General features: G+C 46.6%; 1 protein-coding gene across 21 annotated transcripts in view; it reads left to right on the top strand.

Annotated features, from left to right (window-relative positions):
• Positions 1 to 16301, top strand: part of LOC140463855 (putative uncharacterized protein MYH16) — a 290113-nt gene that overhangs the window by 262628 nt on the left and 11184 nt on the right. For all 21 annotated transcript variants that reach the window (XM_072558259.1, XM_072558260.1, XM_072558264.1 and 18 more), the window contains 5 exons: positions 1889 to 2105; positions 4724 to 4860; positions 6285 to 6388; positions 10630 to 10822; positions 14995 to 15198. In XM_072558259.1, the coding sequence (XP_072414360.1) occupies positions 1889 to 2105; positions 4724 to 4860; positions 6285 to 6388; positions 10630 to 10822; positions 14995 to 15198 (855 nt within the window). The remainder of the gene's footprint in view (positions 1 to 1888; positions 2106 to 4723; positions 4861 to 6284; positions 6389 to 10629; positions 10823 to 14994; positions 15199 to 16301) is intronic.

The following is a 16301-nucleotide window of genomic DNA, read 5'->3' on the forward strand; positions in this document are numbered from 1 at the left end:
CTCACACCTGTCCCCCAGCACCTCAGGATGGTCACGTCAGTGAGCAGGCTGTTTGGGACAACCCCAGAGTCCAGGCCTGGTGAACGGTGGCACCACCACGCCACAAACAGGAAGTTGGTCACAAACCGTACAAAATGAAAGGACTTTTCCCCTCCACAAATCAGTCTTTCCATTTGGATTGACGGCTGAAAGTTCAAAGTGAGCATCTGAACCGCACAGATGCTGCCACCTTCAATGGGGTCAGTGATGGTGAGGCCTGTTCTCTGGCCTCTGTCTTGTCTGGTCAAGGTGCTTGTAAAGCACTCCCAATCGTTTCTGTAGTTATGCAGTCAGCAATGGGAAGTTCTGAACAGTTAACTTTTGAACCTCTCAGTGGCTTGTTAATTGGCCACATAGAAATGGCACTGTCTAATTGACCTGACCACTCCTCTTGGTTAGTATTTGGGACCAGCATGTTGACACTGCATTTCCAACTTAGCATTACAATGCCATGTTTTACCCACACTTTGGGGATTTAAGTTTTCATGAGATCCCCTCCCCCCTCTTAAATCCTTCTAAACTCCATCGAACAGAGACCCAGAATCCTCAACCACTCCTCATATGATAAATCCTTCATTCTGGGGATCATTCTTATAAGCCTCCTCTGAACCCCATCTAAGGCCAATGCATCCTTCCTTAGATATAAGGCCCATTGATTCCCTGTCTAGTGAGAGAGAGATGTCACGTGTCTGAACAGCAACGTGGAGCAGGGAGTAGTCAGAGAGTTTATCCTTTCTCCTGATTCCCTGTGGCCGAACTGTTACAGACCTTGCCCTTTCTCTCTGGTGGGGGTGGGTGGGGGTGCAGTAGCTAGGGGGCAGGAAAGAGGTGGGAGAACCCAGGATTAACCCCGTGTTCTGTTGACCCTGCAGCATCGACACAGCAGCAGTAGCTCCCCCTTCGAGGCCTGAGCTCAACCTCCAGGTAAACGGTGGACTGGTCATTCCCATCAGTGAATGAATCCAAGATGAGGGTGTCGATCTGGTGGGGTACCCCTTCCAGAAGGGGGTGGTAATGGAGGGCGGAGAAAGTGAGGGCCCAGAATTTAGAGACAGTCATTGCCCGTTAGTTGAGGAGAAGAATAGTGGGAGGATATTGGAGAGGTGGTGGATGAGATACTTTGAGTATGGAGTGGTGGGAGGCCTCTGGTGACAGAAGACTTCAAGAACTCCTAGCTGGGGGCGCATGAGGCCTGGTGTTGGTTGGCGGAGCGATCATGGTGGGAAAGGCTGTTTTGGGGAGTGATGTTAGAAATGGGTGGCCAGAAATGGGTTTGGGTTGGGAAACCGGTTTCTGGAGACTTAACCCCCTACCCCACCTGCCACTCAATCCAAATTTACAGGCCTTTGTCTCTGGTTAGAACACCATCTTGCAACTTCCTTCATAAGGAGCATTGATCATACATATACACCGTTTGATGAACAGCAAATTTCAAAACTGTTTTAAGTATTTATCAAGCAGCTGGGCTCCAAATCTACATTTTGCTATCTGCTGTAAAATGAGTTCTTAAAAGGGTTCATGGCCTGTTCTACTTTTAGCAACAAGTTTGAGTGAAAACGTTTTGGAGGGGTGTTGGGGAGGGGAAAGACATTTCTCAAAATTAGATCAAGCTATGAGCAGATGATTGATCATCCTCTGCAGGTTATTTGAACTAAACAGTGTACTTTCTGTAACTTGAGTCTGTTATGTGACTATTGAGGATCTACACTTAACAAGGTAAAGAAATGAATCCATCTTCACGTCCCCATCCCCAAAGTCCTGAGTGTGAAGCTAAACACCGAGTTGATTTGTATTCCTCAAAGCGGTTTCCCTTTTTTCTTCGCTTTGGTACCTTTTTGTCTTCGTTCAGGCGAATGCTGCGGGTGTGACCCTGGACAAGAAGCAGCGAATGATCGACAAGCAGATCTCTGACAGTCGTCAGAGGTGTGAGGAGGTCCAGGCTGAGCTGGACTCCTCCCAGAAGGAGTGTCGACAGTACGCTACCGAGCTCTTCAAACTGAAGACCTCCTACGAGGAGCTGATCGAACAACTGGACTCGCTCAAGCGGGAGAATAAAACACTGCAAGGTAAATTCAGCATAGGTATGGAGGTGGATTGGGAATGCATATAACTGTTGGGGTTTGAGTTAGTGTAAATATTAGGATTAAAAGTTTGGTCCATACCCATATGTTGGGCAAGATAAGGTGACTGTAGGCGGGAGAAATCATGTGATAACCCCTTGCAGGTCCTCAGTAAAGGCAATTCTGTCCTCCTCTGCCATTTCTCCGATCCCTTCAGAAAATTACACAATATCCTTTTCAACACCACAGTTGAGTCTCCTTCCTTTTGATGCTTTTGCCACCCATCCGAATTCTGAATCCTCTGTTTCTGACCCTTCCACCAATGGGAATAGTTTCTCCCTGCGCATCCTGTCTAAACGCTGCGATATTTTAAACATCCCCGTCGAATCCTCATCACAACCTTCTGTTTTCTAAAGGGAACTTCTCTGATTTCTCTGGCTTACCCCATAACCGAAGTCCTCATTACTGAACCAATTCTTGTGAATGGTTTCTGCTCCCTCTCTCATGCCTTCACATCATTCCAAAAGTGTGATACCCAGAACTAGACCCAACCCTCCGACTGAGGCTGACGCGGTGTTTATTCTTCAGGTTAGTTGGTGACACAGTTCTGTAATGTTGGTCAGTGAAATAGCCACTTTTGTGCAGAGCAAGTTCCCACAATTGAGTAAAACCAATTAGAAGGCTAAGTCTTGACCAGAGTCTCAAGGAAACCCTTTGGACAGTGCCCACCTGAGAGGGCACATGGATGAAAATGCCCTCTGGTAGCGCTGCACTCTTTTACTGAAATGTCATCCAGGATGTTTGTTCCTTTGGATTCAGAGACAGGTGTACTAATACTGAGCTGAACACACCATTGTAAGAATTAGGAGCAGCTACAAGCCTTTTGACCATGCCCCAACATCTGACAGAATCGAATCATGGCTGAGCTGATTAGCTGCCTCAACTCCACTTTCCTGTCTGTCCCTCCAGTACTCTTATTCTTTTGACTAACAACAGACTCAATCTATCAACTGTTTGCCAGGGAGGAGAATTCTGCAGACTCTCAATACTCAGAGGGAAGAGAATTCTCCCTATCTTCAACTGAAATCGGAGCCTCGCTTTTTAAAAATTCTGTCCCCAAGTTCTAGACTCTCCCACAAAGGGCAAAGGATCCATTCGGTCTTTACACAGCCAGGTCCCCTCAGGACCTTACTGTGTTTCAATAAGATCACACCTCCTCCTTCTAAACTGTACCGCCTTCAGATCCTGCCCATCCAGTCTACCCTGGATGACGGTCATCCAAGTCAAGCAAAGCATCTGTGCTTCTGTGTCCTTTCTTGAGGATAGTCCAGGCTGACACAAGCTGTCATTCAATATAAGCTAATGTAGTGATGGTAGCTCCTTCCTTAGTCATTTTGTAAAGTCAAATTGTAGGGATGATATAGTGGAGTAGAACAGTGGGATCTCAATCCATAGAATCTCTCACAGGACCGTCTGTAGCTATGCTACAGATCAGGCCTTTAGAGTCTCCCTGACATCTTGAGGTTTTTAAATTCCTTTCTTCTTTCATTTCTCAGCCTTTTGGATGCTTCTTGATGCTCTTCAAAATGTTCCTCCCCCGACTTTCACTGGCCCCCTTCCCATTAAGTTTCACACACTGGCAAATTGCTGCAGCAGTCACCAAAGTGCTCCCCCTACACCTGGCCAAACCAATCTGGGAGACTACGTGAGTGAACAAACCCAGTAAGAACTGGGGCCTAATGTTCACACTTTCCCTGAAACAGGATCATCATCACTCTTGAAGGCAGGTCTTGTTTGCAAGTATCACCAAACGAAGCAGACTGAAAAATAGACAAAGGAAGTTGAGGTTTGGAAGTCCTTGGGGTCTGGTGGAGGGTAAATTCAGCTCAGATAAGAAATCTGGAATTGGAAGCTCATCTCCGCAGTGGTGACCACTAAACTATTATTGATTATCAAAATAACCCATCGGGTTCATTAATGTCGGGAGGGTAATCAGGGTTACCTAGTCTGGCCTACATGTGACTCCTGACCTTCAGCAATGTGGTTACCTCCTTAAAAACAAACAGAGCGCTGGAGAAACTCAGCAGGTTAGATTCTGTGGAGGGGGAAACAGAGTTAACGTTTCATGTCTAATATGGTGTCAGAACGGGTTAACGCTTAACTGCCCCTCGAAGTGGCCCTCGAGCAGTTAGGAATGGGTGATGAATACCAGTCTTTTTCAGTGATGCCCACATCCCATGAAAGGTTAACCCAACTCCCCACCCCCACTTCAGCTTGCTGCTGCAGCCATTGTGCTCAGCACACTGACAATGGGGCGTCCCAGCCTCTCTGGATAGCATAGAGGTTCACTGTACTTGCCTGCTGAGGCCTACCATTTTTGATGCTTTCATCCCACTGCTACCCACCAGCAGCTGCCAGAAATCAGAGAGAATTGGTGCCCAGACGGTAAGTGGGAAGAGGGTGGGTCAGGGATCTGAAACTGGCCAATCGTTGTTGATGTTAAGACCCTCCCGGTTTTTGCCAGAGTGTGTGGCGATTTGTTGTAGTTGTGTTGCTGGAAGAGGTAGCGATGCCTCCTTGATCTCTCAGACTGACACAGTTCTGCTTCCGCACTGCTTGTGCAGAGGAGATTACCGACTTGACAGACCAACTGGGCGAGGGAGGGAAGAGCGTCCATGAGCTGCAGAAGTCCAAGAAGAAACTGGAGATGGAGAAGGACGAGCTGCAGGCAACACTCGAGGAGTCGGAGGCCGCACTGGAGGTAAACCCGATCAGGACTAAAAGCACAGCGGTGAGAGGGAAACGATGATCATGCTGTAGCAAGCTCTCAGTATCTAGTTTCATGCATAGAGAACATGTCTGCAATTTATTCGAGGCAGGTACCCTGTGTTTATTTTGTCCCTACAGAATACGACCACTCCATTATTGTAAACCAGAGTGAAAGGTTGCACTGAGGGTCACACAGAGCACGTTTCACATTGTAACCTTCTCAGTATTCACCAGTCAACTTCTGCATGAAGTGAGGCTTACTCTTTAATCCTGGGAATCATGTGATTGTGACTGTAATAGTAGAGTTGAGAGTGTAGTGCTGGAAAAGCACAGCAGGTCAGGCAGCATCCGAGGAGCAGGAGAATCGACGTTTTGGGCATAAGCCCTTCATCGGGAAAGATGCCCAAAACATTGTTTGTCCTGCTCCTCGGGTGCTGCCTGACCTGCTGTGTTATTCCAACATCACCCTGTTGATTCTGATCTCTGACATCTGCAGTCCTCACTTTCCCCACTGCAGCAATGGAGAAGATCTAGACATTGGAGCTTCTTCCAGAATGCTTCCTGGCGTGAGACACTTCAGTTCTGAGGATGAATTGGGACAGCTGTCCTTGGAGAGAAAGAGGTTGAGAGGAGAGCTGATAGAGGTTTTCAAAATTGTGAGCAGGCTGCCCCGAGTAGGTCGGGAGAAGCAGTTCCAACTCCTATAAAGGAGCAAGAACGAGGGGGCATAGATTTAAAGTGACATGCAAAAGAAGCGAGGACGATGTGGGTAGTTTCGGACTGGATTGTACTGGCAGGGTCAGTTCAAATGGTGATGTTTTGGATAGAAACAGTGTGAAGTATTATAGGGAGAGAGTAGGAGATTGCTTTACATAATGATGCTCCGGTTTGGGCATGGACTCAATGGCCACTTTGTGTTATAACAGTTAGATGATTCTGTGACATTAAACCTAGTATCTGTGGCACACTGTCTCTTGATGTGCTGAGGGAATCGGTGCTCCCAGATGCTCTGTTACAAAGCTATAAGTTCCTGTGTGACTAATCAATGCTACATTTCATCAGTGTTGTCTCCAAGTGCAGCTTTAAGCTCAGTGCCAACACCGAAGTTGGCACTGTCATCAGCAGTGTATACCGAGCTCGTTTTACCGTAATTTTACTTATTTATTTTAATATCACACTGCTCTAGGAATATTATTTTTCTCAAACTTATGGTGCATCCACTAGCATTTGATTTTTCTGAATGTTCCAGTACATGTTGCAGAGAATATTTTCTCCTGAATGTTGCGGTGCGTTTACAGGGTTAGTTTCCCCGACCCCCAGACTATTAAGGTTTCACCCTCTGAGCGGTTGTTTGACCTGTCTCCGGCCTGTGGATAGTTACTTGCCGAATGCACTAATGTTCCTCTGGGTTTCCAGGCTGAAGAGAGTAAAGTGGTGCGGCTGCAGCTGGAGCTGACCCAAGTGAAGGTCGAGATTGACCGCCGAGTCCAGGAGAAGGAAGAGGAGTTTGAGGCGACACGGTAATGCCAGCTGCTTCTTCCTGCGGTCATTAGATGTAGAATTAGCGCTGGGTTTTGTTGTCATGCATAGCCAAGTACAGGAGCACAGTGAAAGGTTTATAATGTCGCCTGTCACAGCGCCATCTTAGGTATGAGCTACTTAGGTACAGAATCTTGGGTAAAGACTAGGGAAAAAGATATAAGTTAAAAATTCAGCATTGCAATTCTTGTCAGAATAAAGGAGTAAATTAGGAAAAAGTTTTAAAACTTCCAAATTACAGCTGTGGACCTGCAGTCTCTCCATGCTGGCCTTCCCCACAAAGGCTGGATCTCTCCCCAAGCCTCTCCTGTGCTGGGCTCAATCTGTCCAACACCCCCCTACCCCGGGCTCTATTACTCCCCACCCACCACGGTGGGCTAGATTCCTCCCCCCACCCCACTGAGCTTGATCTCCGTGCTGCTGTCTCACCCTGACCACCAACTGGCTCAGCAGCTGCACCGTAGTCCGGGCCTGGTGCCACTCCAGCCCCCAGCTCCTTCACCAATGCCACCGACTGCCAGAGTTTTGCCCCAGGACATACCAACTGCCTCATGGCCGACGAGGACATCCCTGCCCCCAGACCCCCTGCCGCTGTCTCCGCGACTGAGCTCCCTTCGGAAGGTAAATAGAGAGGGAAAATTAAAAATGTAGCTGGTGCCAGAGTATCGTGTGGTGCGCTGTGCTCAAAGATGGTGCTGATTCAGACCAGGCTGAGGAAGGAGGACTCTTTGCTGCTGCCTTTTAGCCAGACTATCTGCAGGCATGAATGAGCAGCTCCAGGGTGATGATCCGGCTCTCCAAAGGTCATTAGCTCTTCCACTGACTCTCTCCATTTTCTCCGTCTGCTCATCAATATTGCAGCCAATAGGTGTTCAGTCCCGTTGTCTTTTGGTGGTTTTTGATTGACCTTAATCTCTGCTCGGCTGTTGTAACGGATGACTTCCTACTGCTTTCTCCATGTAAATGAGAGACTTATTTGCACATCTCTCCTGATGTTCTTGTCAACTCTTGTTGTCATGGCTTGCTCCACATGGTGGATTTTAATCACTGCTCTGTCGGTCACTTATCATAGAATCATTGAGATGTACAGCACGGAAACAGACCCTTCGGTCCAACTCATCCATGCCGACCAGATATCCCAACCTAATCTAGTCCCATTTGTCAGCACTTGACCATATCTCTCTAAACCCTTCCTATTCATATACACATCCAGATGCCTTTTAAATGTCGTAATTGTACCAGCGTCCACCACTTCCTTTGGCAGCTCATTCCATACTTGCACCACCCCCTGCCTGAAAAAGTTGCCCCTTGGATCTCTTTTAAATATGTTCCCCCTCACCCTAAACCTATAACCTCTAGTTCTAATTCTGGACTCCCCCACCCAAGGAAATGACCTCATCTATTTACCCTATCCATGACCCTCATGATTGTATAAACCTCTATAAGGGCACCCCTCAGCCTCCGACACTCCAGGGAAAACAGCCCTAACCTATTCAACCTCTTGCTATAGCTCAAATCCTCCAATCCTGGCAACATTCTTGTAAATCTTTTCTGAACCCTTTCAAGTTTCACAACATCCTTCCAATAGGAAGGAGACCAGAATTGCACACACAGCCGCAGCAATGTGAAAAAGTTCCTTTAATCTTATTTCTAAAGCATGAGTTGATATAGACAGAATTGAAAGTAGAAAGTTCAACCTAGCAATGGAATTAGTTTTTTTGTCCCCCCTACCCTCTTCCCATCCCTGTTCACATTCTCATTCCAAACAAATCCTGACCAGGCCAAGGGTACAGCTGCCCTCAAATCCTCAGTGGCAACTTTTCACATAAGATCCACATCATGAATGTTGGCCGGCTATTCACCTGTGTGTGGAATCACATCTAGGACTAGTCCCATAGAACTATAGAAATGATACAGAAGGGGCTACTTGGCCCATCTTGTCTATACCAACCTGGAGATACCCGGATGCCCTTTCTAATCCCATCTTCCTGCATACGGCCCATAGCCCTGCAGCTTAAGATGCAGATCCACATACTTTATAAAGGAGTTTGTCTCTTTGTCCCTCTGTCTCTATCACCAACTCAAGGAGCATGTGCCAGACACACACCACCTTCTGTATAAAACAGATTTTTCCTCCCATTCCCCTCATCTTTCTGCCACTTTGCTTGAATCCATGGCCACTGGGTTTTTGAACTCTCTGCCATAGGACAAAGGTTCCTCTTGTCTACTCTGTCTCTACCCCTCACAATTTTATATACATCAAACGTGTCAGCCCTCCACCTTCTCTGTTTCAACAACAACAGCCCCAACCTCTCCTCGTAGCTGCAGTTCTCCAGCCCTGACATCATTCCAGTAAATCTCTGCAGTCCGTACAGAGCAATCATGTCCTGTCCTCATCTCAATCAGCCATCAACTCCCCACACTTTTATTTTCATATTAGAGTTCTACACTTTGCAAAGTATTGTAATCATTTGAACAACTTAAAATATTCACAATTGTATAAACTTCAGTATTTTTATTTTAATGATTTGTCCTTAACTAGGGTGTAAATTATGATGACTTGTTTTATTTTTATTGCTATCATTGTTCATGACCTGTTGCTATGGTGATTTTTCTGGACAAACCAATTCTCTCTCACTGCTGAGGTGTCTGGGGGGGTGGTGGGGGGGAGGGGGGTGGGGTGCGCACAGAGAGGTTGATGTTTTACTCTGTGTGTATTGGTTTACTGCATTTAGTATCTTTTCTAAAATGATGTGATCTCTGTTGCTGTCTCCTGACCGAGTACCTTTGCTTGTATTTCTCCTCTTTGCTCCACCTTCCCTGATCTCTGTCGGAAACCTCCTCTCTCTCCTGCGGTAAGTCTGAGACATGTGCTTGATTCCATTCTGTTTTTCCCCGTTGAATAATTTTGAAATTTTTTTTGGTTGGCTATGATATCCAACGATTGTTGGGATGGTATGCTTTCTTTTAGCAGCTGTAGTGGGTGGGGAATTATTGAGTTAAGAAGAATGAAAAGTGATCTCATGAAAACAGACAGAACTCTTAACAGAGTTCATTGCGATAGCTGCAGGAAGGATGTTTCCTATGGTTTGGGGGAGGAAAGTGGAATGGTCCAGAATTGAGAGATGGTTACAGGGCATTTAGGATTGAGAGGAAAAGTGGGGCGGGGGGGGGGGGGGGAGGAAGAGGCAGAGGGGAGAATGTCTCTGTCTCTGTCTCTGGAGTACTTTACCTCCGAAATCTATGGAGACTTCGTCCTTGAGGTAGGTTAAGGACTGAGATTGGTGGAATTCTAGTTATTAATGACATCAAGGGAAATGGGAATGGTATTGAAGCCGATGATCAGTCATGACCTAGAACAGCGCAGCAGGCTTGAAGGGCTGAATGGCCACTTCCTGCTCTAATTCAGTTGAGAAAACTGTTTATTGTCAAGAACTCGGAGGGCCAGCTTGAGTCAAGGTTTGGAAGGGTAGCAGAGGAGGGAGATCAAGTGACGGTAATTGGATGAGACCAAGGGTGGGCTTTTCAATTGTTAGATTATACAAGGAAGGGAAGTTAACAAAACAACCCGGCATCTTACGAGCCTGGGAAAGGAATAAGTTGGATTCTCCCATATAAATTTATCATTATATAGCCATTCTAACCTTGTAACACTTCCCATTGGACAAAATCTGGCTTAGTCACAAAAGGAAACATTAGGACATATGACTACAAACTTAACCAAAGGTAAAGTTATTAAAGAGTGTCATCAAGAGGAGAGAGATAGAGATAGAGATAAAGAGAAGCTCCTGAAGGGAGTTCCAGAGCTTGGAACCTGCAGAAGGTATGGCCACCTATAGGGGCTGTCAAAGTTAGGATAGGTGAAGGGAACGCCGAGGGTTGTGGGGCTGGTGACACTGAGAAATAGTGAGGGGGTGGGACGATGGAGAGAAATGAAGGTGAGAATTTTAACATCAAGATGTAGGTCAGCAGGCAGAGGGGTGGATGGTTGAGGCAGGTTAGGATGTGGAATTGTGGTTTTGAGAGCATATGGTGTGTGGGAAGCAGGCCATGCCTGAGGCATTGTGGGCCAATTTGAGTTAAAGGTACAGATTAGACACTTGGTGAGGGATTTTGTCAGCTAGGATCAAAGGTAGCTGTTTTCTGCTCTTAAACAGGGCCTGTCTTTGCCGGGATCCTTTTCAGTGACTGGATCTTGCTTTTTTTAAAAAACCTTTTCAAGGAAAAACCACCAGCGGGCTCTGGATTCGCTTCAAGCCAGTCTTGATGCAGAGGTGAAAGGTCGTGGGGAGGCCCTGAGAGTAAAGAAGAAGCTGGAAGGTGACCTGAATGAGCTGGAGATCCAACTGGATCAGGGCAATAAGAACAACAGCGAGCTGGTGAAACTGCTGAAGAAGATGCAGCAACAGACAAAGGTGAGGGAAGAGCTGGTGACTGCTGGATGACAGAGGACACTCTCCGAATGAAGGTCGTGTTAAATACAGTGCTGCTGCCAACTCACAAGTGGAGGGCATTTGGTCCATCTATGTCTTATTCTTCCAAAAGATTGTTGTGAAATGTGGCTATGTGTAACAGCAGAAAAGAGAGGCATTTGTAGAGCACCTTTCACCGCCTAAAGATGTCCCACAGTGCTTTGCAGCCAATGAAGTCACCTTGAAGCGCAGTCATCGTTGTAGGAAACGCAGCAGCCAATTTGCACACAGCACGATCCAACAAGTGGCCAACAGATACTGACCAGAAAATCCCCCTCTTTAGCCCTGGCTATCATTATTGATGAGTAAGGGCTCAGTGGTTAGCACTGCTGCTTCACAGTGCCAGGGTCCCAGGTTTGATTCCAGCCTCTGGCGACTGTCTGTCTTGAGTTTGCACATTCTCCCCATGTCTGCGTGGGTTTCCTCCAGATACTCCGGTTTCCTCCCACATTCCAAAGATGTGCGGGTCAGGTGAATTGGCCATGCTAAATTGTCCATAGTTGTTAGGAGCACTAGTCAGAGGGGGCTAGGTTACTCTTCGGAGGGTTGGTGTGGACTTGTTGGGCTGAAAGGCCTATTTCCACACAGTAGGGAATCTAATCTAACCTAAAAGACACAAAGAAGCATTTTCTTGACTTCTGCCATTAATGTTGACATATTAATCGATGTTTTGTGTTCTAATTTTGATTCGGTTGGGTTCATTGGAACACAGCAGCGAAAAGAGGTTGCTTCCTATGTCTTTGTTTAAGTCACATGTATTACTACCCTGGGTAACACAAGGACAGGTATTCCACCTCAGAGTCAGTGATTGACTGGGAAGGGGCTTTTGGAAAATGCAGTCAAGGCTGAGCTAATGAAGGTCTTGGTTTCAAACTAAATATTAATATTTGCAAAACATTGACACGAATCTTCACCGAATACAATTTTATCCCATTGGACTGGGCTGAATTGTGAAAGGAGAGTGGGAGAACTCTGACATCATGGGTAATGTCATTGGGCCATTAATCCAGAGGCCCCATAATGCTTTAGGGATATAGGTTCACTTCCTACCAGGACATCTGATGGAACTCAAATTAATTTTTCTTCATCAAAGTGATGGGTTAAATGAGTAAAGATGCTGTGAGAAAAATGTTTTAACTCAGTGAGTAATTGGGATTAGAGTGCACTGCCTGGAAGTATGGTTCAGTCAAGACACCAAAGGTAGTATATTGGATGATTATTTGGATGGGGATATAGAGGGAGGAACAGGAGATTGTCATTGGGTAATGATATTCATTTGAAGAGTCAGTGCAGGCATGATGGGCTAAATAGGCTCTTTCTGCAGTGTTACAATACTGTAATTCTGTGAACTTTCTGCTTTCCAAGCTAATTATCCAAGTGTAATTCACACCCAAGGCAGTGTAGCACTCCCTTTGTACTGCACGCGGGTGTCAGTCTAAGGTTACTCCCTGGACCGGGACTTGATGTGGAGAGAGAATGAACATCAACAGCATCTCCTCAGAGCGCACTTTCCTGTAAATGAAGGATAAATCTTATTAGGAGGATCGACGTTTCGGGCGTCAGCCCTTCTTCAGGATTCCTGAAGAAGGGCTGATGCCCGAAACGTTGATTCTCCTGTTCCGAGGATAAATCTTATTAGTCAGTTTAAAATTCTCCTCAAGTTCACTTTGCCTTTGCTCTGTGGAATGATGTGTGTCGGACTCTTCAGTACTTACAGCGCCCGTGATGTGGTGTTTTGGGTGGGACAAGGAGAGGATGGCCATGATTGTCTTGTGTGGCTCCCCCCAGTTGGGTTAAAAGTCTCGGGACCGTGCTCTCAAACCATTCAGGTAGCCTTGAGTTTCGAGCCCTTGACCGACCTCAGTTGTCTTATTTATGGTGGGTTTTCCTCAAATTGAACTCCATGTTACCAGTGGAAGGAGGTAGAAAGGAAACACGCCGCTCCCTTTCTGGAAGTGATGCAGTGTGGACTGCAATGTGAGGTTTCTTGCAGTTGAACAGTCAGTTGACACCCGAATTAGTTTTACACCTGAGGACTGGCCGTTTCACTGACCAAAGGGAACTGAGGGGAGATCTGGAGAGAAAACAGCTTGGCAATTCTGAATAATACCAACTCGTTGAGTGTTGTTATTCTTGCGTGAGATATGGGCATTATTGTCGAGGTCAGCGCATGTTGCCCATCCCTAATTGAACTGAAGTGCTTGGCTTCCTCCCCCTTTTCAGGGGGCAGCTATGGGTTTGGAGAAACATGTAGGCCAGACCAGGTTTAGTCCTCTGAAAGGCATTAGTGAACCACTCATTGTTTGTTGGGACGGTCGGTGATGTTCATTGTGACTGACAGCAGCTTGTGATTCCTGATCGAAAAATTGAGTTTAAATTCCACCAGCTAGGATTTGAATCCTTGCGGAGGTCCCCATTTAGGGGGAGATGGCGGTGAAGTATGAAAAGGGTTAAGGTGCCCTCACCAGCTCCCCCACTTCATCAGCCATCTTCAAGAAATGAACTCTTGTGTCTTCATTTTTTATGTCCACTAGATGGCACTTGTGCACCAGCTCTTGGTTGTCAAGTGAGAAATGGCAGAGAGGGAGCTGCTGTGTGCAATGAGAGAGGCCCCATCCCTCCATATTATTTCATCAGGATCTGCCAGCTTGTCTGTTATCACTGAGTCATCATTGCTCCCGAAGGGAATGTGGGAAGCAGGGGATCTGGTTTGTAAAATGCAAAGTCAAATAAGATCTCTGTGTTGTGGCTATTGTGTCTTTGTGTTCTGGGCAATAGTGTGGGAGAGTGGGAGGGTTCTTAGACTGACCCTCGGTCTTTCAGGTCTCAGTGTGACTGCTCCGTCCTTGTCTAACCAGCCTGGAGAGCAGTGGGTCCTGGGCAGTGGCAGATTTTAAGGGATACTATGACCTTGGCGTTAGGAAGGAGTGAGCATCCACTTGAGGATCCCATTGAGTTTGGATCAACCTCCATTCACCAGAAACGTCAAGGGTGGCCTCAGTGCTACACCTTTCTGAATATTGCTGAGAAGGGACCTATTTCTAAACCTGTCTGTCTCTCACTCATCAGGGCTATTACAAGAATGCCAAATTTCAAACAGTCAAGAGTAAACGGTGCGATTGGGTGGCAGGTTGGCCCTGAGTGATTTGAGAGAGCTTTTGATGATCGTTTGGATAGAAACCATACTCATGGTTACTGGCAAAAGACAGCGAAATGACACCAAGTCCTAATGCTCACTCAGAGAGCTAGGAGCAGACATGATGGAGTGAGTGGCCTCCTCCTGCTCCAGAACAACTGTTATTTGAATCATAGAATCCCCACAGTGCAAAAAGACACCATTCAGCCCATCAAATCTGCACTGACCCTCTGAAGGATATCCCACCCAGGCCCCCACTCTGTCCCTGTAACCCTACGTTTCCTGTGGTTAACCCCCCCATAGCTTGCACATCCCTGGACTGTATGGGCAATTTGACATGGCCAATCCACCTAATCTGCATGTCTTTGGACTGTGGGAGGAAATCCAGCAGAAACCCATATAAACACGGTGAGAATGTGCAAACTCCACACACAATTGCCTATCGGTGGAATCGAATCCTGGTCCCTGGCACTGTGAAGCAGCAGTGCAAACCACTCAGCCACTGTGCCGCCCAATTGACTTCTTGTTGGCAAGTTGGGAACTTGAGGGTCCCAGGTCATTCAAGAACGGCCTGGCAGGTCCTGATTGGCTGTAGAGAGCAGGACAGTGTCTATCCAAGTGTTTCCCTTCACTCAGAGGAGGCTGTTGCCAACAGTCAATGTGGTCTATTCCATGGTGGTGAGTTGAAATAACACAAGGGAGTTCTCCCAGGTGTCCTAGCCAACATTTCTCCTTCACACCCCGGCTAAGAGCAGATAATGAGACCAAATGGTTAATTTCTGTTTGCGGACAAATTGGACACTGTGTTTCCTCCATCCCAACACTGACCACATTGCCAAAGCGGAGGGTGTGTTTAGCTGCAGGTCTCCAGTCTGGACGAAGGGCGCTTTAGAAATTTGAGGTTTGGTGAGACCATTGTTAGCGGGAGCGGCTGGATGGTTAGTGTGTTTTCACATCCTGTGCTTCTGTCTTCCCTCAGGACATGCAGACCCAGATGGAAGAGGACAGCAGGCAGCACGAGGAGCTGCGAGAGCAGTACGGCCTGGTGGAGAGACGCTGTGGGGTGCTGTCCACTGAACTGGAGGAGACCCGCGGTGCCCTAGACCTGACCGACCGTGCTCGCAAAATCCTGGAGCAAGAGCTGATGGAGATGACTGACAAATACAACGAGGTCAACACCCAGGTGAGAGAGCCTGGACCAATGGAAGCCCCTGGAGGTCTTCAGAGTCCAAGTTTCAGTTGATCTCTTTTTTTTGTTTTATCAATTATCTCTATTTCCTACAACTTCTCAATAAGCGATTGGAATTTAAGGAATTCACACTGATAATATATGATCTATGGACTTTAGCACAAGTTAAAATTTGTAATGGTGTAGAACATAGCAGTTGATCCAAATAAAACTAGTTTGTTGCACAGTTAGAGACAGCAGTCAATGTTGAAATAGGGCATGAAATAGCAAACTGATTGTACAGTTGAGAACAGTTGGTGTACATCATTCCAAAGCTCTGCAAATCACCACTCTCCTTAATTTACCAAAGAAATGGAAGGGTTTGTTGCTCACTGAAATTAGTATTAATTTCCTTAGATCATAAATGATTGGTTTGAGTAAAATTATCAATCATTTACGTTGAGGAGTTGTATTACAATAGGGATTGGGCTGTCTCGTGGTTTCATCTTTGCAATAGTTTGCAAAATTATATCTCTTCTCCTTAATTCTGTTGCAAATTTACTTTGGGGTGGTTGTGGGTAGTGCTGCTGGGGAGTGAGGTTTGCTGTTATGCTTGGAAACAGGAGGAGGCCATTCAGCCCCTTGAACCTGTTCCAGCATCCAACTGAATGATGGCTGACCTGCACGTTAAATTCATCCCCTTTAAAATCTTTCCAGGGAAGAACTCTGGCAGTCTCAGTTCGGGGTTTTCACAGCCTCCATTATTTGGGTGGTGGTTGGGGGTAAAAGTTCCAGATTTCCACTGCCTTTTTTTTTGGGAAAGCTGCTTCCTGGGATATGACCGTGCGGCCCAGTTCTACATTTATGGTTGTCTCTCAGGTCAGAACGCTCTCTCCCTTCAATCGTCTTAAACTCCTCAGTTTGAGGAGCTCTAGCTTTGTCTCCTCAAGGGATTGTGAGTTTCACTCGTGTATTCCCCATTCACCCCTCCCTGTTGTTAAAAGTGCCATCTTAGATTACTTACAGTGTGGAAACAGGCCCTTCGGCCCAACAAATCCACACCGCCCCGCCGAAGCGCAACCCACCCATACCCCTACCTAACACTACGGGCAATTTAG

This window comes from Chiloscyllium punctatum, chromosome 39 (genome assembly GCF_047496795.1).
Source record: "Chiloscyllium punctatum isolate Juve2018m chromosome 39, sChiPun1.3, whole genome shotgun sequence".
NCBI classification, from domain to species: Eukaryota; Metazoa; Chordata; class Chondrichthyes; order Orectolobiformes; family Hemiscylliidae; genus Chiloscyllium; species Chiloscyllium punctatum.